The sequence below is a fragment of the Phoca vitulina genome, unplaced genomic scaffold (assembly GCF_004348235.1).
Source record: "Phoca vitulina isolate PV1807 unplaced genomic scaffold, GSC_HSeal_1.0 scaffold68, whole genome shotgun sequence".
Taxonomy (NCBI): Eukaryota; Metazoa; Chordata; class Mammalia; order Carnivora; family Phocidae; genus Phoca; species Phoca vitulina.
Genome location: NW_022589771.1, coordinates 1,432,530 through 1,456,412, shown reverse-complemented (window position 1 = coordinate 1,456,412; position 23,883 = coordinate 1,432,530). Strand labels below are relative to the sequence as shown.

Below are 23,883 nucleotides of genomic sequence, written 5' to 3'. Positions count from 1 at the left end.
CCCTCATATGTCTTCTTCTCCCCACTCTACTTGCATTCTGCACAAAGCAGTTGCCTGATACACCTTATTGGCTCTCCCAGTGAATGACATCCGGACTGCCTGGCTGTGTTCTTGAATGAATGAACAGTGGCCACAGGATGACTTTTGTGAGTCTTAGGTACTTTTACCTTTGTGGACCCCAAAAATGGTTTAATTATATTACATTTTACAATCTAATTAGTATAAAGATGACTATATTAACATTTTCTTCTGCTTAAAAGTTTATCTTTTTTTCTTTTGATTTTAGAAGAATTTTCATGGGTCCTTGAAAGCATTGTGGGCCCTCAGCCCTGGACCGGCCTAGCTAATGGGGAAGTCATCCCTGCAGGAACTACTCAGTGGATGCTTCCACAGCCTGAGAAGTTTCATAAGAGAGCCCTTTGAGCAGTGCACCAATGCATTACCCAGATTTTATGCCAAGCCAGTTACCTAGTTTTCTTCTCTAAGGACATGGGTGGAGTTTCCCTCATTCTGTCATTTCACATTAAAATAAAGCTGCTCCTGACTCCTGGGCTCCAGTAGCTCATATGGCATTTCTGTGCAAATTAGAAAAAGACTTCTTATTTTTAAGAAGAAGGGGGAAAGCCATTAAAGTATTATGTTATTGCACCATCTAAATAACTATCCCCACTGAGCCTGGGGAAAGTGCCAAGTCAGGTGGGCATCCTTTCCAACCTCACTTGGGGGCCACGGTCGTGGCCTGCATGGCATAGTGGTGGGACAGTAACAGTAATCCATGGCATTCAGCTTAAAGCCATCCTAAGCATAGTTCCATAAACCAAATTTCATCCTATGTCTGTGGCCAGAATGGTCAAGTCTCTGTAGGACTCAGGCAAAGCCTCTAAAAGCAATGGGAGACCAGAGTCATGGCCTCCAGTTTCTCCCAGAGCAAAAAGTAGACAAGGCACAACCACATGAGTGTACACACCACACGCTTTCCTGTGTGTGTGCATGGCCTTGCAGGCAAGTGTGGTTTAATGTGAACCAGAACTCTCATGCTGTCCCCTGGAAGGCGCCCCAAAAGTCCGGGAAGCTCCACCACATGCTCCTGTGTGTGTTAGTGTATGTCTACAACATGAACAACACCCCATGCAGGGCACAGTCTGACCAGCTGCACCGAGCAGCCACACCCAGCTCACTGAGTCCCCTCGCTGACGGAAAGCCTGCACTTACACATAATAAAGCCTCCATCCATTCCCTTCTCTGCAGGGATGACATGCCAGGCTCGGAGCTCCTACATCACGAGTGAGATCCTGTGGGGTTACCGGTTCACACCTGTCCTGACGCTGGAAGACGGGTTCTATGAGGTCGACTACAACAGTTTCCATGAGACCTATGAGACCAGCACCCCATCTCTCAGTGCCAAAGAGCTGGCTGAGCTAGCCAGTAGGGCGGAGCTGCCCCTGAGTTGGTCTGTGTCCAGCAAACTCAACCAACATGCAGAACTGGAGACTGAAGAAGAAGAAAAGAACCTCGAGGAACAAACAGAAAGGAATGGTGATGTGGCAAACCTAGAGAACGAATCCAAAGTTTAGTTTCCTAGCTGGGTAGCTCCTTCTCCTCTCCCCTCACACAACCTTTTCTTGTCTCTCATTCTCTTTCTTTTTTGTCTCTCTTACTTGGTTGTTTATTTATTTATATTTAATTTTGACATTACCAGAAAACAAATCTTCAAGGTGTAAAATATCTACCTGCCCTCTCTCAGTTACTCAGATTGACAAGGTAGACACGGATTTGGTTAAGGTGCAACGTGCCCTCATTTGTGGCCCAAGCTTGCTCTCTTCCCTAAATACCACACATCCAACTCCTAGGGATTTAAGCTTCTTACCTGCATGTCTTGTACAATACCAGATCACTCAAAGAGTGTGTCAAAGATTTTACCTGGGATATGACAAGTTAGGTCTCTGGTGCCTATTTATTCATGCAGTGAGACATAGCATATAACCCTCAATTTTATAGATTCAAATAAATTTCATCTACAGGGTGAGGTGCTTGCCCCATACGGCATTGCAGTTATAGGACCCAGGTCAGGTAAAGACAAAACACTGTACATATATATGCCTTATGTAATTACTTTCTTTTTGCAGTTAGTAATAAAACCCAGCATGTACAAAAGTACTATAGAACAGAACTTCTAAATAATGTACATAAATGTATAATTAATGTAGGTTTAGATATATAACTTTAGAAATAAGATGCAAAAAAAAAAAAAAAAGATTCCCACTGTACAGTAGGCATTTCTGTTCTGATGTCTTTGCTTTCTTAATTTCTTTGGTCCCATTGACCACTGGCCCTTAGTGCATGGCCTTTGTTCCGTGTCCCAGACTGGTAGTGTTTGGGCACCCCACTGTTACCTTGCTGATCTTTTCATTGAATCTAATAAGCCATAGGTCTGGGGGAAGTTAGGAGGTCTAGTACATGGCAAAACCCACCACCAATATGCTGATATACTATGAAATGTTTACAAAACTGAGGTCTCTTTTATTAGTAACAGGAGCCTCCCTGACTAGCCTGGGGGAATATTCCAGGGGAAGGACACTATCTGGCATGTCACCAATGATGTGTTTATGCTTTTCACATGAGCTGTCACCCTTTGTAGTACAAGAGTTTGGGAAACTCTTCTTCTACAAAACCATGGATTCTCCAGCTGTTCCACTCTGTAATCGTAAGAAACTACAGACTTAAAAAATGAGACATGGTAATTTAGCAGAAGATGGTTTCGGTCCAAAGCCATGACATTCATGAAGGCACGTAGTAGGAGACATATATTGTAATCATTCACCTAACACACTTTGACTCCATCTGGCTCTCTTCCCGTCCCCACCAGCTTATCCATCAGCATTTCTTGCATTTGTATTTATTATTATTTGTATTCTTTTATTATTATGAAATGACGAGAGTTCAATAGTCAGAGATTAGATCAACAATCTAGGTGACTACGAAATCTTTCTAGAGAGTGCTACAGGTGGGAAATCAAATCCAAAGTGTCTCCCAATCAGAAGAAAACAAGCAAAAAACTGCAGCCTTAATTCATTTTAATCTGCAAAGATAAATGGACAGAGATTAAGAGAAAGAGAAGGAAGGCATTTTGTACTAAAACTCTAAATTCAAGATGAAAAAAATTCAAATAAAAAGATAAATGGAAGAGAATATCAGACAAAATCTCAAGGGCAGGTGGAAATTTTGCACTGTAACAGATCTTTCACATTAATTTCACAATTTTAAACTATTTGTTCCCTAGAACAGTCGCCCATCGTAAATATTCATTGACCGAACTCAAGTTGCTTTTCAGCTCCTATGGCTGTGCTCAGTTTGAGGCTTTGTGCCATGGAGGTCAAAGAACTCAAACTAGCTATGACCCACTCCCTGTTGCCCTTGACTTCCCCGACCAGATTGCACAGGCCGTCACTGTAGTTTGGGGACCTTGTCTCCTAAAAAGCATGTCCCAGAGATAAGGAATGTGGCTCCTCAGTTTAACACGGGGGTCTCTCTTCTCCCATTTCTGAGACCTAGCATCAGGACACCTGCTTCTTGGCACTTGGACTTAACTGGAAACAGAACTGTTGGCCGTAGCCCTTTCCTGTTTGCCAACATTTCACATTTTGCATTGAGAATCTGTTGAATCATTTATTCATTCCACACAATCCAAGGAGGAGGTTGTAGTCGAGGAGAAGGAGGGAGCCCCATACACTTCCTGCCAGGCTGTGGGGAGGCACTGTGGCCTTACCTCGCTGTAGCCTTATGAAAGGCGCCCTTGACTTGGGGGCGCTAACCCTGCAGCATCCCCAGGGTTGCAGGGCAAGGCATGGTAGCACAAAGAAAGATGAAGCATGGGCTGCAAAAAGTCTGCTAATTTATCTCTTGATGACTCAGTGGGCCTGTTTTAATCCATTACTAAGGCTCAAAAGACAACACACATCCTGTTGTCTGGTTGGAAGAGCAGTTCAGGGCCCTCTAGCACAACTGAACAAAGAGCCTTGACAACCCTTTGGTCACGCACACATGTTAGGTCTCTGTCTGTGCCAGGGCACCCAGGGCTGAGGTCTCCCCCTATTTCTCATTGTCTTTGGTGTCAATGTAGTTGGAGACAGAACATGAACCAAATCTCGTTTTTGTAATGTGAGCCTCTGAATCTTTAAACAAGGATGCTCCAGAAGAACCTTTTACTAGAATGTCCCTATTAAACATGTCTATTTTTCTACAATTATTGATAACACAGTTTAACAGTGTATTTTGTGTCAACTGTTAAAATTTGGAATTGAAAGAAGCTCATTAAGACTGAATTTTCTAAGCAGCAAGAATTGAATGGTGTTTTTCATTAAGACTGTACAACAAAGATGAGCCCACAATTTCTACTCATTCTATTCCATCATATCTAGTCCCCATTCACACAGTCACTTTGTTAGGAAATCAAGTGCTATGAAAATAAATAAGCCTATTTTAATGTAACAATACCCATAACTAATGAGGATCACCCTCAACTTGATATTTTGGTCTGTTAGTTTGGTGTGTTTGAGTCACTTTCCATAAAAGCATGGTGGGATCTGATAGCCAGATAAGAATTTTGAACCAAAGGGTTACGGTTTGCCACAGTTGACCCCAATCTGGAGAAAAGGGCAGACTCAGCTGGAAGCATGACCTCCCCAAGGGCTGCTGAGACCCTCAGATTCTCACTTCCACTCACCCCAATATGCTTTCCAACTGGAAAACCTATTTGTTTATAAGTCAACTTCATGTAACTAATAAAACGGTTTATGTTTTTGGCTGTCCCCTGGGCAAATGATACTCTTTTGAATTAATGTATTTGTAATCACTGTAATGCCAGGTCATTGCTTATCCATTCCCTCATAACATGGCATTCCAGCCTATTGACCCAACAGATAGCCACTCCATGTCCATGAGAAGGAACTCCCTCTTCCCCCACTCCCTTCCTCTGTCTGCCTCCCTCTTTTGTGCTATCCCTAGTTCCCCAGTGCCAGGTCCATTGACTTAGTTCAATATCTGTGTTCCCTAACAAAAATCCAGCTATTGTCTCTAAAAATGTCAACAAATTTCTTAAGCACAATTTTCTCTTGCAGGTTTAACCAAATTAGGGCTCTGAAATGTCTATTTCTCATTGTACTCGGATTAAAAAATTATTTATGACTTCATTCAAAAGCCTAAATTTTGAAGTCTCCAGAGCAACATCCTTATGCTTTCCCTCCCTACATTTTCTTACATTTCAGGTTTCTTACTTTTTCCCCTTTGCTTTTTAATTTAGATTTAAGCCAATATCTTTGGGATGTTCAGAAACTGTTTAGAAAGGTGGAAGCTGGTGGAGAGAGAAATTATAAAAATGCCATTAGAAAACTACTTGAACTCACCCAAAGAATGTGAAATCATTTGATTAGCTGAGTAATTCAAGATAAAAAGAATCAAAATATTCATAGTCATTTCCAAGATAGTTTGCCAATAGTCTGACTAGTTTTCAGTCTTTCTTTCCTTGACTTGGGCAATACTCTACGTGACTCAGAAAAGTCAAAAGGGTAGTTGGAAATTAAACACCCTACATAAATGGGAAACAGTATCTTCTATGATTTCCTTTCAATGGATGGCTATAAAGTTGAAAAATATAGTCAGTATATACATAATAGATGATTCATTGATATTGTATTACAATATAGTAAAATCATATTATCTTGTTTCTAGACTTTATGGTCAACCTGTTTAAGAAAATGTAATCCTTTCATTTAAAATGGAGTAAAACACAACTCTTCCTAATATTTCTGCCCTTAATGTCTTGGAGAATTTCCGATGCAGTGTCATCTAGAAGTCAAAAGCTCTGTAAGGCTATGAAGAGATTTTGACAAAGCACAATATCAGTACATAATACATTAACAAAACAATATTACTAAGTTGTCTACATTGTGCTATATTTGGGAACATTCAGAGCACTTGCATAAATTATGTCATTTAATTCTAATCCACCATGAGAGCTTGAGTGTTATAATATAAAAAGAAAACTAGGGTTTGGGCAAACTGAGTAACTTCCCCAAAGTTACAAGTCTAGTAATAATAGATCCCAGTCTCAAATCCAGGGGCCAAGTCTTAAGCCATGGTCTCCATTTACTACAGAAAGTTCGGCAAACCAAATCTACTCACAGACTCCGGCCCGCTGCCTGTTTTTGCATCACTTGTGAGCAAAGAATGACTTTTACATTTTTAAGAAGTTGGGGGAAAAAGACAAAAGAATATTTTCTGACATGTGAGAATTTTATGAAATTCCAATTCCAGTGTCCATAAATAAAATTTTATTGGAATACAGCCACACCCATTCATTTGTGTATTGCCTATGACCGCTTTCACACTACACTAACAGAGTTCAGTATTTAGGACAGAGACCATATGGCCAGAAGACTGAAATATTACTATCTGACCCTTTACAGGAAAAGTTTGCCGACCCCTATACAGTACTATTAAGTACTGTTCATGTATTAAGTACTACTAATTATTAAATGTTATACTGTGCTACTAAGAGATTCCTGGACAACTTAGAATGATGACATTCTTTTCCAATATAAATGCATTGCAGTCACTCATAGATCTGTTTCCAAGAAAAAATAACACAGTCATACAGTCAGGTGTCAAAGGAAGAGTCCTCCCTTTCTGTAACCATTCCCCCAAAGCGCTAAATAAATAACCAGCCAAGATTGAGCAGCCAACTCAGAAAGTGATAAGGTAAAACAACTCCTTAATGAACAAAAAAGAAATGTGAATCTCCAGTCCAGTGACTGAAGCATTGCATCGCTGGAACCTATAGGTGTTTAAATATGTAGATAGTTGGGACACGTGTCTCTGACCAACAGCGTAAACTGGACTTGCAGTGGTTGCCACATATCAATCCGGCTTGCCCTCCCTAACTTGTCTTCTCTCTTATGCCCCCTTGGACTATGGAGCTGTACTTGGGTCTTCCTGCTAGTTCTCTCTAGCCTGCAATTGATCAACATGATAAAGATGAACCGATTGCTCATATCTAGCTGTCCTAGTTCTGGCTCTCTCCAGCAACTTGGCCAAAAGTTTAACATGAGAATTAAGAACTAGATGCTTCTCTTGGAAAACCAAGAGGTTCTTTGAAAAGAGCTCAGGGAGAAACGGAGTAGTAAAGGGTTGCCAGATTGTTTGTCACTTTCTGAATCTTAAGCATGAGATAAAGATCGGTAATTACAGAAATATTGAATCCAAGAAATCCAGACAATGGAGTTTTGAGACATTCTTTAGTATCACTAAGCTGAACTCACTTGTGTTCTAAGAAAGCATGTCCAACGCCAGACATAAGTCAGGCAAGTGAGGTTCTTTATCTCTTTAGTTCTATTGGAAAAAATATATATCAGGTTCTCTTATGAGTGCTTTCCTGGAAATTAGGTGGGGGAAAAATTTTTGTCACAAATCATTGTGATGTACTGCTGAAATATAAATGATGGAAACTGAGATAAATTTGGTCCTGTGTCTAAATCTAAATAGTTATAATATCTGCAACTTTAGATGATGCAAAAAGCTCATGACCCTGCAACTGCATGGAACAGCATAATAGCTAAGTGAGAAAAAAAGAAATCTCAAAGTTCTATACCATAAAACTTAAATAAATGTAAAAGGAGTCAAACTTTTACTTGGCCTCATTGCCTTGGTAAAAGAAAGCTTGATGCATCCACCTAATTCAAATAGGAGAGTCCTAAGAAGGAAACAAGGGCAAAATATTTTGAGACATGCAAAAATAGCTCATTGAGATGGTCAGCATGATTAAGTGATGGAGATTTATCACCAAGGAAAATGGCTTTTATAAAGTTAATTTTAGATATTACCCCCTAGTTGTGAATCCTAATGTGCTCTGTGGTCAGCCAGAGAATTGTGACCACATAGGCAATAGATCTTGATTTCAGAGAATGAAAAGTTTCTACAATCAAAGGGTAATTGACCATTTCAAGATTAAGACTCTGCACCCATTAACACTGATCATAAATACTGTGATATAAACCAGCCAATCTTTATAAGAATATGAAGGGCTGTTTTTCTCAGGCAATGTAAATATCCACTACTAACAGGCACTAGTGAAATAAACATGTAATGCATCATTATTTCTAAAATTCTGATAGAAATCATAAAATAGTCATCCAAAGGAGCAAGAAGTCCTAGGAGCCCAAGCTCAGATCTCTTTGGCTACTAAAACCCAGCCCAGGCTGAATGCCTTATGGAGTATGTCAATGTTGGGTCATCAGCACTAAACACAGCTACAGAACTGGATTGACTAGAGCACAGAGAGGTGAGCTTCCATCCGCTGTGCATGATCAGAACCTCTGGCTCCATGGCCACTATTCTTAGAGAAGGAGATGGAACACTGTTCTCAGATCCAGTTGGTGCCATTCTGGCATCATCTCTCAGCATTATTGCAAATGGGAGTGGGTGTGAGCAACCCTCCCTTGGTTTAGTTTGGCCATGCCAACCTGCTGCAGGCTTTCTGGGTGAGCCTCTCCCTCCAGGTCTGGTTCCTGCTCATATAGACAATGACACCCCCCCCCCCAGAAGACAAAGGGACTCTGTGTCTTTTGAGCTTATCTTGGCTCGCATTCTTGACCCTACAGAACACATAATATCTGGATCAGGGGTGACAACTCTCCCAAGGAGAACTGAAGTAAGACTTTCTGAATCCCCTGTGCACAGGGGTGCCCCTCCCATACATAAATCAAAACCAAACAATACTACTGTGTAGATGGAGTAAGTGTAAGGAAGTCCAAAGAAAGTTCTCATTTTCCCATGGTGATTACCTGGATGATTTTTTTTTCCCTTTACATATCTAGTTCTTCAACCTCTGGAAATTCTCACTTTTTAATATCATGATGCTGTGAGCACAAACTCAATTGGCTTATCAGGCAATCCCAACCATCAGCCTAGATGGTCTGACCCTGTTCCTTTTTTTAAGTAAGGGGGTCTAATCTGTTCAAACCTACCCCTGGACCAATCCATATGTTGCCCTGGCCAAGAAATTTCACATACCCTCTCTTTCCTCTAACAGGAACCAACAAACAAGGACATCATTGTCAAGAGTCTCCTCTTTATTTGCAAGGAACTCCCCTGGATTGCAACACTTGGAGACACAACTTATGTTGTCCCCAGGTGCCCACAGGGTTATCATGTTACCACAGGTCATCATCCAAGCATTCCACCCAGCTCCTCTTTCTGAATCCCTCCCTTGGCTCACCACCAAAAGTCATCTTTCCAGGCACCTTCCTCTGAGTTTCCGCTCCATTCTTGAGTGGCCGCCAAGAACCCATTTTGAGGCTAGTCCCATCTCTTACCACCTAATTGTCCACCACCAATTTTAATTGAGCACATAATATGTTCACCGTCTGACTACCTGAGACCAAAAAGGTAGAATTTTTCATTTCTGCCCCCATATACACCTTGAGAGCTCCTGAGTAATGGCTGGGCATTATGACATCAGCCCATTACTGAGCAGAGTGTAAAGTGAGGTCTTGTGCCAAAGGGACAGCTGGACTTTTCCAGGGGAATCTTCTTGTCCCTTTCAACATGCAATTAGGCTATCCAGCTTGCCAAAGATGATCCTGAATATCCTTATTCAGCCCAGTGGATCAGCTTCTAAAATGAGAGTTATACAGGAACAACAGTGAACTCCCACACGTGTACAGGATTCTGAAGTGATGACCTAAATATATGCCTATGTTGGCAAAGTGGCCTTTCCTCCCCAGTGTCTGTACAGACTGTGCTCTGGGGAGAAACCAAGCACCCATGTGGTGCCTGGTTACCCAGGCCTGCATGGCTGCTGCCATGGCAACCTGCAGCCTATCAGCATAGACCTTTCCATGGAGTCTCTGAGGAGAACTGGCAGAGGCCCCAAGAGCTGGAGTTCCCAAAGGCTGGTCCACCTGCAGACAGCCTTCAGGGAATCCTAGGAGATATGGGGCAATGCCCAGGCAAACAGGTACTCATTCAGTGGCCAGGTGTAGGATATTACTATCCCTTTTTCCTAGGATAGTATGCACGTGGTGGCCAAACTGCTCCTAAAAAAGCTGTTCTTTAAGCCATCATTCCCATCCCACATACACACCCACACCCAAATCACATTTGCCTTTAAAAGAGAGAGAGAGATTCCAAAACTAAATTCACATTATCTGGTGTAACAGATATCTGAAGGGCTGCCATTTTATTAATCATTAACTAAGCTCTGCCTAAACACTGTTTCAATAATAAGCCCACGTATAAAGAAAAGCAATTTAAAATTTTTACTTAGAAATTCTTTTAGAAAAAAAAAAAAGAAAGAAAGAAGTTCTTTTTAGAAAACCTGATTTCAAATGTTCATTTTTGCCCCCAGGATGCAAAGTCTCTAGAATACTATTTCTCCATGAACTTGTCGTTTTCCATCTGGCTTTGAACCTGAGAACAGACTCCTTTAAATTGGCATGAAAGATTAAGTAGAATTTAGCACTGAAACTTTCAGAGTTAAATTCAGTCTGGACCTATGAACCCAGCTAGGAGTAAACTCTGCTAATCAGGAACAACTCTGCATCAATCCCCCTAGATGCTAACCTCAGGGAAATTTTGGACGTGGAAATTTTGCTCAAGGTGATGGCTTGCTTTTGGAGAGAGCATGGTAGTGTTCAAATCTCTGAGTCATGCCAACAGTGTGCCAATCATGCCAGATCAGCTTCCCTGGTCTACAGCTTGCCCAGTCAGCTGGCCGTGTCGATAGGGGGCATTAGGGAATAAATGAGAACTTTCCATGACCTGAACAACCACACTGGAAGACTTTTCTTCCATCTTATTTTCCAGTCTGTTACAACAGAAATCAACAAAACGTGTGGTTTGTTATTCCATGGTTCCCCTCTACTTGTACCTTCCATATTTTTTTTCCTTTTCCAAAAGAAAGTAGGCTCCTCTGAATGTTGCATGATATGGTGGTAGTGTTTCCAGTCCTTGGTAACTAACACTTTAACAAATGCAACAACTCTCTCCCCATATACACACACTTATACATACACACAAGTATACATGCAGTCTCACACACACACACACACACACACACACACACTTACCTCCCCAATCAGTTATGAGCTAGTCCATGTAAGTGAATTTCCAGAAAACCAGTCTTTTTTTTTTTTAATTTTTTATTTATTTGACAGAGAGAGACACAGCCAGAGAGGGAACACAAGCAGGGGGAGTGGGAGAGGGAGAAGCAGGCCCCCTGCTGAGCAGGGAGCCCGATGCGGGGCTCGATCCCAGGACCCTGGGATCATGACCTGAGCAGAAGGCAGACGCCCAACGACTGAGCCACCCAGGCGCCCCCAGAAAACCAGTCTTAAGAATAACAATAATACCCTCCCTCAACCATCACGGTGGTATTCTTTCTAAAATGTAACTTAGGCTTCCCTGGACTCACAGGCAATGGGTCATAAAGCAACCTTTTCTTTTTTCATTATTTTGTAGGAAACTCAGATTCAGTCTCAGGAGAACAGGATTCTGATCCTGTTCCATCCCCAGATGAGTTATATGGTCTTGGATAAATCATTGGACTTCTCAAAAATAGTTTTCTCGTCTTTTTTTTTAACTAATAACCTTTATTTTTTTTTAGCACAGTTTTAGGTTCATAGCAAAATTGAATGAAAAGTACAGAGAGTTCTCATACATCTCCCTGACCCCACACATTCACAACCTCCCCAATTATCAACATTGTGCACCAGAGTTGTACACTTGTTACAATTGGTGAACCTACATTGACTCATCATTATCACCCAAAGTCTATAGTTTACATTAGGTTTCACTCTTGGTATTGTACATTCTACGAGTTTTGACAAATATATAATGTATAATGACACATATCCACCAATACAGTATCATGCAAAATAGTTTCACTGACCTAAAAATTCTCTGTGCTCTGCCTATTTATCTCTCCCTCCCTCCAACCCTTGACAACTACTGATCTTTTTACCGTCTTTAGAGTTTTGCCTTTTCCACAATATCACAAACTTGGAATCATACAGCATATAGTCTTTTAGATTAGCTTCTTTCACTTAGTAGTATGCATTTAAGAGTACTCCATGCCTTTTCATAGCTTGATAGCTCATTTTTTAGGGTTGAATAATATTTTATTGTCTGGATGTACCATGGTTTATATATTCATTTACATACTGTTGGTTGCTTCTAAGTTTTGGCAATGATGAATAAAGCTGCTATAAACATTTGTGTGCAGGTTTTGTTAGACATAAAGTTTTCCATTCATTTGGGTAAATACCAAGGAGCATAACTGTTGGATCATATGATAAAACTATGTTTAGTGTTGTAAGAAACTGCCAAACTGTCTTCCAAAGTGGCTATACCATTTTGCATTCCCACCAACAATGACTGAGTATTCCTGTTGCCTCACATCCTTGCCAGCATTTGGTGCTATCGGTGTTTTGGATTTTGGCCATTCTAATAGGTGTGCACTGGTATCTCATTGTTGTTTTCATTTGCATTTCCCTGGTGATATGATATGGAGCATCTTTCATACACTTATTAACCATCTGCACATCTTCTTAGGTGAGGTGCTTGTTTGGGTCTTTGCCCATTTTTAATCAGGCTGTTTGCTTTCTTATCGTTGAGTTTAAGAGTTCTTTGAATATTTTGGATAACCGTCCTTTATCGGATCCTTCTTTTGCAAATATTTTCTCCCAATCTGTAGTTTGTCTTCTCATTCTGTTGACAGTATCTTTTGTAGAGCAAAAATGTTTAATTTTAAAGAACACCAGCTTATTAATTCTTCCCTTCATGGATTGATCATGCCTTTGGTGTTGTATTTTTATTTTTTTTAAAGATTTTTTTATTTATTTATTTGAGAGAGAGAATGAGAGAGAGAGAGAGAGAGAGCACATGAGAGGGGGGAGGGCCAGAGGGAGAAGCAGACTCCCTGCCGAACAGGGAGCCCAATGCGGGACTCGATCCAGGGACTCCAGGATCATGACCTGAGCCGAAGGCAGTCGCTTAACCAACTGAGCCACCCAGGCGCCCTGGTGTTGTATTTTTAAATTCATTGCCATACCCAAGATCACCTAGGTTTTCTCATATATTATCTTCTAGGAGTTTTATAGTTTTGCATTTTTACATCCAAATCATTTTGAGTTAATTTTTGTGAAGCGTTTAAGGTCTGTGTCCAAATTTGTGGGGGCGGGGGGGGTGAATGTATATAGTTTTTCTAGAACCACCTGTTGAAAAGACTATATTTGCTTCTCTGTATTGCCTTTGCACCTTTGCCAAAGATCAGTTGACTACACTTATAGGATTCTATTTCTGGGCCTTCTGTTCTGTTCCATTGATCTACTTGTTTATTCTTTCACCAATATCACACTGTCTTGATCACTCTAGCTTTATAGTAAGCCTTGAGGTTGGATAATGCTAGTCCTCTGATTTTGTTCTTCTTCTTCAATATTGTGTTGGCTACTCTGGGTCTTTTGCCTCTTCATATAAACTTTAAGAACAGTTTGTTGATAGCCACAAATTAACTTTCTGGGATTTTGATTGGAAATGCATTGAATCTGTAAATCAATTTGGAAAGAACTTGACAATACAAAGTCTTGACAATATTGAGTTTTCCTATCCATGAACATGGAATATCTCTCGATTTAGTTAGTTCATTTGTTATATTTCATCAAAGCTTTGTAATTTTCCTCATATAAATCTTAGACATATTTTGTTAGATTTATACCTAAGTATTTTATTTGGGGGAATGCTAATGTAAATGGTATTGTGTTTGTAATTTCTGATTCCACTTGTTCATTGATGATATATAGGAAAGTGACTGACTTTTTGTATATTAACTTTGTATGCTGCAACCTTGTTATGATGTTTTTTGTTATTCTTTCAGATTTTTTACATGGACATTCTTGTCATCTTCAAACAAAGATAATTTTATTTCTTCCTTCCCAATCCCTCCAAGTACTGCTTTCACTGCATCCCACAAATTTTGATAAATTGCATTTTTATTTTCATTTGGTTCAAAAAAATTTTTAATTATCTTAAGATTTCTTCCTTGACCTGTTATTTAGAAGTGTGTTGTTGAATCTTTGAATATTTTGAGATTTTTCCATCTATCTTTTTGTTGGATTTCTAGTTTAATTCCATTGTAGACTAGAGAAGACATTATATGATTTCTATTATTTCAAGTTTGTTAAGGTGTGTTTTATGGCCCAGAATGTGGTTTATCTTGGTGAATATTCCATGTGAGCTTCAGAAAATATCTGGTGTTAGTTTCCTTGTCATTTTCAACAAGCATTTAAATCCCCCAGTGTCTGCTTCTATGATTCTAATAGCAGTTCCAGTCTATACCACCCCTAAACTAGATAGCCCCAGATGGTTTAGCTTTAAGTCTTAGTTGTTTTTAATAGTTTCGCTAATTCCTATGCTGGCAGCAATGAAATTTTACCACCATCCATACACTTGTCTCCAGGATCTCCTCACCAAACACATCCTTCTCTCCTCTACCACCACTAAACCCCATAGCAAATAGACAAGTTATGAGTTAGGTGCCTTCTAGAAAAATGCAGTGTTACTAGACAAGCACTATAGTCTCCTCTATAGTAGATAAAAGCCCCCCAAAAGTTTCGCATCTTGGATAGAAAATAAGTGCATGATTACATCTTGCTGGCTCGTCCATGAATAGTTCAATCAGCTCCAGCAGATTATTGGCAAGTTGCTTTTAACCTGAATCCACCTTTACCTTCCCTGAAGTATGTATCTAGGACCCCAGGACAAAAAAAAAAATTAATACTAAATCAAGTAGAACATAATTAGGGAGGCAAAGAGCTTAAACCATAACATTTTAATTCAACTGTTTCATGTCAGGCATATCACTCTTTTCCACTATTAATTGAAAGATAATTCATTGTATTTGCCTTTCCTAACAAAGTAGTACAATACTAAGGCCTGAAATACTTAAGAAGGCCCAATAAAATATGAGTCATTCTGTGAACCATTTCCTGAGACAGAAAGAAAATTATTCTGGAAAGTTCACTAGTTCAAAAGTCCAAAGCAGTACCCAAACTTCAGTAGTCTTTTTAATCCTGAATCTATGAAACTGAGGATAAGCCTTAATCTGGTTTGAGGGCTGCATGTCTTTTAGACATTCATGTTTCTATTGACCTGGAAGTTCTCATTCTTACCATCACACAGAACTGTTAGTAATTATTTAAACAAAACAAAGCCTAGCCATTCTAAGAAGCAAGTCATCAAGCTGGGGGTCATTAGGCTGCATGTTGGTGTTCCAGTTCCAGTATCCACTCCTAGAGAATAAAATTATTCTAAAAAGAAACAAGGCACAGACATATTTGACCTTCAACATTTTTCCCAGAGTTTTAAGAACTTGAGTTTTTGATAAGATGCTCACATTCTACAAAGTAATAAAATATTTGGTTTTCAAGGTGCATGAAATTCACTAATGCTGGGAGGAGGCACATACTCGTATCTCCATTCTCAGGGATCTAAGCTGCCGACTAAAATTAGACAAGGACAGAACTCCACTCAAAATATTCTGAAAGCTAGTGGATGTCCCATATTTTATTGTTCTAAATCGACAATTACTTGACTGAGTATTGACCCATGAACACTTGTAGTATAGTGGGCAATGTCCTAGGCAGGTTGCTGTAAGGACCAAGAAATAATGACATACTCCTCTGCCTTCAACAAGCCTACAACTTCATGGCAACCAGCTCTTACCATGTGACCACACTGTGCTGAGTGAATTGAACTACACAAAAGCCCTGTGACCAAATGTTGACTCCCACTTTATAAATAAACTGAGGCATAAAGAGAAATATTAACTTACTCTAGTTTTAAAAATAAGACAACCTAATAAGGAAGGTACAACAACTGTTCTGAAATTTAAAGAAAGATCAGCTTCTGTGTAAGTAATCAGAAATGGTTTCACGGGGAAGAGAGGGACATTTGTTCTGACATTCCTGGAGATTGGGTGGGATTTGAGAGATACAGACCCAGGAGGGAATCTTCCTTTCAGTGTGAGGAACCAGCATGGGAGAGAGTCCAAAGATCGACATGCACAAAGCAAGACTGGGGGGTGGTGCCTAGGCCAGCCTAGATGGTATGGGATGGCTTATTGTAGGATTTGATAAAATATTCATTCTGAAAACTGGTGCTAAATTGTAGAAGACTTGGGGTTTCGGGCTAAGGAAGACAGACTAAGGTAGGAATAGTAAGGCAGCATTTATTAATAAGCCCACCATAGCACTTAAAAAGTTCTTAAATCTCCAGGATTGAGTTTTTTTTTTAAATAATAACGTTCACTGGAAAAAAGGCAAAACGTCCTTAACAAAATTGTCAAGCACTTTGAAATGATTCAGTGAATCTGTGAAAAACAGAATAAATCATTGGTGGAATTTCAACAGCAATTAGTAGTAAACTACATGTCCAGCAAAATCATAAAACAAGCGTTATTATAGGAGAGAATTATAGGTATTAAACAACACATGCACAAGATAAAGTTTTATTCAAGCAAAACCTTTAGATGATCCTTTAGAGATGAACAGAAAGAAAATAAGGAAATGCATCTTTCAAAAAATTCTACCAAGGCTTCTGACTTTTCCTTGTGATGAGTCACTAAGATTTGCTTCCAAAGTCAGTGTTGTCAACCTTCCCACCATGCTTTTTGGAAAGGAAAGCCAGGAAGGGCACAAGTACTGGTTTGGCTCCTGACCCACCTTTTGGTCTTTTTGTAACTCCCTTTACTCAACTCCAAGTACATCTGTGCACGGACAATGAGACGAAAGCATGCTACATGCGAAAGCACAAATTACGTATTGAGATATCACTACAATGCCAAATTTTTTTAGAATAAAAAATATATCTTTAAGAACTCGCTGTGTTAGGGAAACTGTTTACATATTGAGGTGTTCCTCTTTTTTTTGACTGGAACAATAAAAAAAAAATTTGATACGGCCTTGGTTTCTTCTTCTGTGTGTGTGTGTGTGTGTGTGTGCCCAAAGAGTCAGCCTTTTCTATAGGCGGAAATATAAATTGTTTTTGAAGCAACATATCCTGCCACAGCACCAGTCAGGATGTTGAAGTTGTCGAGTATCACAGGTTTGAAATGATCTCCTCTCACTCTCTCCTCCCCTCTCTCTCCTTTTCCCTCTCTCTCTTCCTCCCCACCTCCACCTCTTCCCAGACTCTGCCTATGGCCAGATCCCAGCAATGAGTCAGCTCTGCTCCTTCCCACACCTGCCCACCCAAGCAAGACCCATCTTATACCCATACCCATTTGCCATTTGCACCTCGTGGAACTTTAAATAATGAAAGGGACCTATGGACTTTCAGGGCAGCTTATCCGGCCACTTGCCACAGCCAAAATGTCTCGGGCAGAGGGGTTTAACAATACATGATAAAGTCCAATGTTAAACTAAATAAACATTCCTAAAAGAGTTTTCATGTTCTCAGTCATCCATTTCGCATGGTGTTGGCTTTGCCTGACCCCAGCACCTCAGCTCCGGCTCCTCACCCAGGAGAAACCTGGTAGCATGGCCAGCCAGCCCTCTCCAGGGAGGCATAAAGGAAGCCTCTGAGTCATGCTGACCACTGAACACTATAACATGAACAAAAGAAGTAACATAAAATATACCCAGTTTACATCCTTTCTCAGAAGCTGCCAGATGTTGAGACAAGACAGGACACCATCGCTATTTCATCCCACTTTTCTTAATGGGATCCCTGCCCGGTATCACTGTTGTGTCTGATAGAGTTATTAATCCATTATCTGCATCCCTCTAGCCCTTTATGCATCTGTCCCACTTAGCACTCATTATGCCCAGCAAAAACCCATGGAGATGCATCCATTCCTTCAGGCACCAAAGGAAGAGACCCCATCTCTGCTTCTTGCTGACTCCTCTAAAACCACCCTCCACATTACCCCAGAGGCATTGTCTAAGGCAACTCCCTGACTAAAGCCATACCTGGAGCCCCATCATCCACTCCAGTGGGTTTCAAACTAAGCTGCAAAAACTTTCCTCTGAAGGAACTCTCAAGCAGAAGCTCAATATTTAAATCAGACAAAGCAAAGTTGCCCTGATACAGCAGGAGTAGAGGTTCAGAAGCCTGCACCTCAAGCCCAAGTGCACCAGGGCCCCTGACCTTGGAGCACAGGTTAATAATCACCACTGTGCTGCATTATGTCCAAACTCCTTGGCTGGACCTATAAGGAATGGTAGGTTCTGGGCCCCAGGACCCTCTCCAGATCAATATGCCACCTCATTACACTCCTTATTAAATGTCTGTGTTCCTCTGACAGGACGCACCTTCTCAGGCCACCTAGACTCTGAAAACATTGTTCCTTCTTCATGGAATGTGAATCCAGAGCCACCAGGGGAGTCAGACTTCTTTCCCTAACTCCTCTTGCTTCCAGCTGGCTTCTGAAGTCAGGTCTTCAGAACTCATAAACTAACTCTGCACTGTGTTTTAACTCTTCCTGTCTGTCTTACTCAGTAGACAATAAATTCCTCACAACCAAAGATTATTTCACTCATCTTTGTCCCTGACACCTTCCACAAGGCTTAGCACTTAGTTGGTTCTCAATGCTTATTTGTTGGATGGATGGATGGATGGATGGATGGATGGATGGATGAGTGGGTGAGTGGATGGATGAGCATGTGAGTAGTAGATGAGTGGGTGGATGGGTGAATGGATAAGAAGATGGGTGGGCAGGTGGATGGATGGATGGGTGGGTGGGTGGATGAATGGACAGACAGATGGATGAGCAGATGGCAGGGTAAATGGAGGAAGAGAAAGAGTAGGACATTCATAGTTTGCCATTCAAGTGACTACAGCAGCCACTGAAACACCTATTATTGGTTAACAGTTGCATTATAGTTTGAAAATCTCACTCTTTGCTAGCTGGAATAATCTGGTACTTCCTTCCATCTATGGTCGAGTGGTTTCTTCTACCAAATCACATCATCTGACATCTTGACAAAACACATTATACTGCTCACATCTCAGCACAGCCTTATGAGTGATTTCTATGAAATTCATTAATTTACATTTGGTAAAGAAGTCCTCTTATCTTATCATTATTCATTACCGTGACCCATTTAAAATCAGTAGGCTACAATTCAGCCGCCTAAGATCAGTATATACCCCACAGAGAGGCAAGTGCTTCCACATTCATCACTTGGGCAGGGCCCATCAGGAGGGATGGACATTGTATCCAAGAGGACTTAGAAGAGCACAGTAGAGGGGGGATTCTGAACATCCAGCTTCTCTCACAGCTAATGCTTTCCTGAATGTCACTTTAGGCTGTCTTTAGCCAGCACAATGCATACATCCTTTCACAAGTTTTGCTCAAACAATATGATCTTTCTTCTCTTATAAAGAAATATATTATCTTGGGTCTTCTCAACAATTGTTAGGGTTATAATTTTCCTAAATCACAACTTCATGCTTCATTTTCTCAAAATCCTGAACTCATCCCTAGAAAGAAGACTTCAGAGCTAACTTCCATCCCCAAAGGATGCTTTGAGCAGACCAGGCCCTTCTTCCCTGCATTGCAGTATCAAGGAATCCCAAAGGCAAGAAAATGAGAAGACCAGCTCCTCAAACCATGCTTATCCCTACTAGAGTGGGTAAACTGATGACAGAGAAGCCTTGCTGAAGGCCACAGTCAATACATTTTAAATCTCATTTCCAGCTTTTTTCCCACCAGGCTAGTCCTAAAAAAAAACAAACAAACAAACACTGTTTTTCCACTTTTATAGGCTCAAGGCAAGCAGATGACTGCTCCTCTTTCTGGACTCTGGTTGTATCACGGGCACGCCCACAGTAATAACAACAACCACTCATTAGCATATTAACATATAGGTTCAGGGTATTCTGTATACATTACCTTTAATCCTTACAGCCCTGCATAATCGGTAATAATAGTCCCGTTTTCTAACTGAGAAAACAGGGGCATAGAGATTATAATATTTAGTCCAAAATTAGATTTTGGCAATTTGCTATTTTCTTGCTATAATTGCAAGCTACAATTATAATCACTCAATTATAATACTGAATTGGAAGTTATACTGTCAGTTACATATCAAACATTCTGAGATGATCCAGCATATTCATCCATTCAGGTTGAGAGAAAGAAACCAGCACCAACCATCATTACCCGTGTGACAGGGTCACTAGGATCCAGCCAGGAGGGGGCAGCAGAACATTAGCCAAGGAGTGAAGGCCTGCAGGGGCTTAACACTGGCTTAGGTTAGAGGAAACTAGCTGATGGGGGGTCAGTGACTTCCTCAGCAGGGTCGCTCCACGAGGCCTGGTTGGGTCTCTCTCCAAGCTCTCTCTCTCTCACCAAACTCCCAGTATGCCCACCCCTACTCCACGGCTACCCCATGTCTGGGCAGTGACTCCACTCTGCCTGGCCTTCCTCTCTGGAGGACATGCAGGGATTTCTTGGGACTGTCCACTGCACTGTAAGACCCTGAGAGCCTAGGTTGTGTCTGTTCGGCTCCTCTTGTCTCCGTGTGCCTAGTAGATGCATGCTTAGTAGGCATTTGCTAAGTGGCAAAACAAATGTTGAGACCTTGGGGGTGTGGATGGTGTATACTCATTGTTCCAAGTGCCCTGCTCACGCCCAAAGGCAGCAAGATCAGGGCCTCATCAGGACAAGCAAGACCGAGGCACAGGGATGGGATACCAGACCCCTCTCTTCACTTTCACCTGGAGAGCAGGTGAAATTTCTATCTACCATTTCATTGGGCATCTTTCTTACAGCCTCCTCCCCAAACCAGCTGTGTGACCAGTCTTGTCCTGACTAAATGTCCCAGTTAACGCGTTGCTCCATGTGAAGCCACACCAAACTTAGAGGTTTTACACAATCATTTATTTTGCTCACGATTTTGTGAGTCAGGAATTTGGGGAAGATATGCCAAGATGGTGTGTCTCAGGTCCTTGGGCCATCAGCTGGATGCCTCAGTTTCCTCAGTTTGTTCTGTCTCCAAGGGGCAGCTCATGGCCTAGGACATGGGCTTTTCACAGTATGGACATCTCCAGGTGGCTCACCTCTCACAGGACAGTGCTTCCAAGAGGTGAGAAGCTCTAGCTGCTCAGTGAAGAACAGCACCAGGAACTGAGCAATTTGTCACCACACTGTGTTGACCACAGTCCCCACGCCTACCCTAGACTTGAGGAAGCCGAGACCCCACTCCACCATGGCGGAAGGGCAAGTTCATGCACCACTGCGGTCATCTCAGAAAAACCCCATCTGCCACATTGAAGGGCACAGCAATCCCCTCCGCTCTGATGTTGGGCTTGGAATGGTGAAGTGAAAGGTTTAACTCTCTCTGTCTGAGTTGGACATCATCCCTGCCCCCTTCTACATCTTCCTGGGTAGCACTCACCAGGACTCCTCCACTTCCTCCCCTGTGGTTCACTTACCTCTTCTCCCACAAAAAACAACAATGAGAAAAACAGAACCTCATCATCTTAGTAACATTCCAGTTAGAGCCGTGCAGTGGCTCCCTGATGACAACAGTCAAGATCGCTATTCCTGTCATTCCTGGGTTTCTACCTGTGTGGAAGCCACGAGAAGTATGCCCTATAAAATGATATGCTCATAAGAGATGAACAACCAGCTAATGGGCCTTAACAAGCCTTGGATGGGAGAAGCCCAAGATGAGAAATGCAGTCGGACAGCTGTTCAGATGGCCCTAGGATGCAGCTTGACCAAGGTAATTGGTGTCAAATGCAATCCAAACAAACAGTCTCTGGGGTCTTGGTCACACTTTGAAATGCAAAAGGGAGGCTGCCAGGGCCAAAGATCCAGGAGAAACAAATTAGGTGGAACTTACTCCACCACCCCTTGCCCCCTCCCCCTGACGAACCATATTGCAAGAAATTGGAGAACCAATACCTTGAGCTGTGCTTTCACCCACCATGGTCCAGGCCAAATGGGACACTTAGTCACCTGCAACTAATATATCTGTGCAAGGGGAGATAGGCCTCTAAGTGAAAATTTCTGCCTCTAAGCATTGATGGGTTACATGAGCCCATAAGGGCATACAAGCTCCTAAAAGGAAGGTATCCTGGGCCATAATTACTTGCCAGAGCCTGGTCCCTAAGGACTGCCAAGACCTGGAAGCCTATTATGTGTGCACAAAGCAGGAGGCAGCATGAGATCCCCACAGAGCCCAAGACGGGTGCAGAGACGGATAACAGGGCTGAGAGGGGACAGAACAGAGACCCTGGTATGAGCCCCCCACCAATTTCTCAGTTTATATATTGTGATTGTCTCAATGATCTTTTTGAATTAAAAATATTTGCTTTTACCATGTGGTGGTGGTGGTGTGTTTTTTTTTTTCATTTTTATCTTCTCAGGAACCACAGAATTCAGACCGTGGCTTTGGTTTCATTGTAGGCTGCTTGAAATGACAGAAAAAAGGAAGCTCTCAAAAGATATGTCTGCAAGAAGAGTCAGGGAGATGTCAAATGGGAGTAAGAAAGAACTCGGGGCTCCTTTGGTGCTGAAGGAGGGACGTAGAGGGACACTCTCCTGTCCAGTCAGCGTCAGTGGGCCTGTCTCAGAGCTGGAGGAAGGAGCTTCCAGGTCACTGAGACTTGAATGTCTTGCTACCCGAGGCTGACCCCAACACTAGCACCTGTAGTAGGCTGGATAGTATTCCCAAGAAATTTATGTCCACCCAGAACCTCAGAATATGATCTTATTTGGAAATAGGGTCTTTGCAGATTTAATTAGTTAAGGATCAAGATGAGAATATAGGGTGGGCTGTAAATCCAATGACTGGTGTTCTTATAAGAAAAGGAAAAGACACACACCAAAAAGAAGGCCAAGTGAAGGAAGAGACAGAGACCAGAGAGATGCGGCCACAAGCCAAGGAACTCATGGAGGCACCAGAAGCTGGAAGAGGCAGGAAGCATTCTCCCCTAGAACCTTCAGAGGAAGCATGGGCCTGTGGACACCTTGATGTCAGACTTCTGCCCTCCAGAGCTGTGAGAGAGTACATTTCTGTTGTTTTAAGTCTCCCCATCTGTGATGGTTTGTTAGGGCAACCCTGGAAACTGAATACGAAGCCTAAACCCCCAATGTCAAATCAGCAAAAAAGGAAATTCAGAAACAGAACTACACACACAAAGGCAGCAAAGATGGGGTTGGCTGCACTGCTGGGTCCAGGACCTAGCATGGTTTCTCCGATCTCAGGAGACACCAGATCCATACTTCTCCCACCTGAACAGGAGTGATTTGATCTGTGTCTGGACTCCACCCAGACATGGCTGTAGCATCCTGAACTGGCAGGAAGGTGTCAGGACAATAATGGTCCACCTCTGTAGCTTTCCCTGACAGCCACTGTCGCTCATGTTTCATGGGGAATAGAGTGAATGAAAGAGCTCATGGTATCTCTTCAGCCTCAATGGCAGGCAAGGTGGGAGCTGGTAGCATCCACTGTAGGTGAGGATGAAAGCTCTGAGGGATGAAGCGACTTGCCACCTAGAGCCTATGCTGGGGTCAAGCCCAGGGAAGGAATCAGAGGGCACAAGGGCTTCAGGAATGTGGCATGACCCACCAAAGGGGGTGTAGTGCATCACCTGGATCACAACCTAAATGTCAACCACTTCTATAGCACCATGGTGGTCTCCACTGTTTGGTAAAAAAAAAAAAGGCACTAAACTTTCCACACTGCCATCATTCAGAGTGAGAGAATGAGAAGACTAGAAAGGTCAGCCATGCTGGAAAGCACGTTATGAAAAAAGAGAAACAAGCCCGTGGAGTGATATTTGTTCTTCCTGCGTGCCTTCATGTTTAGATACACTTTA

General features: G+C 41.8%; 1 protein-coding gene across 1 annotated transcript in view; it reads left to right on the top strand.

Moving 5' to 3' along the window:
- The window catches only part of KCNJ6 (potassium inwardly rectifying channel subfamily J member 6), a 258,998-nt gene extending 247,757 nt beyond the window's left edge, over positions 1 to 11,241 (top strand). Inside the window, exon 4 of the mRNA XM_032392606.1 lies at positions 1,249 to 11,241. Within this exon, the coding sequence (XP_032248497.1) occupies positions 1,249 to 1,574 (326 nt within the window). The 3' untranslated portion in view covers positions 1,575 to 11,241. The remainder of the gene's footprint in view (positions 1 to 1,248) is intronic.
- The last annotated feature ends 12,642 nt before the right edge of the window (positions 11,242 to 23,883 follow it).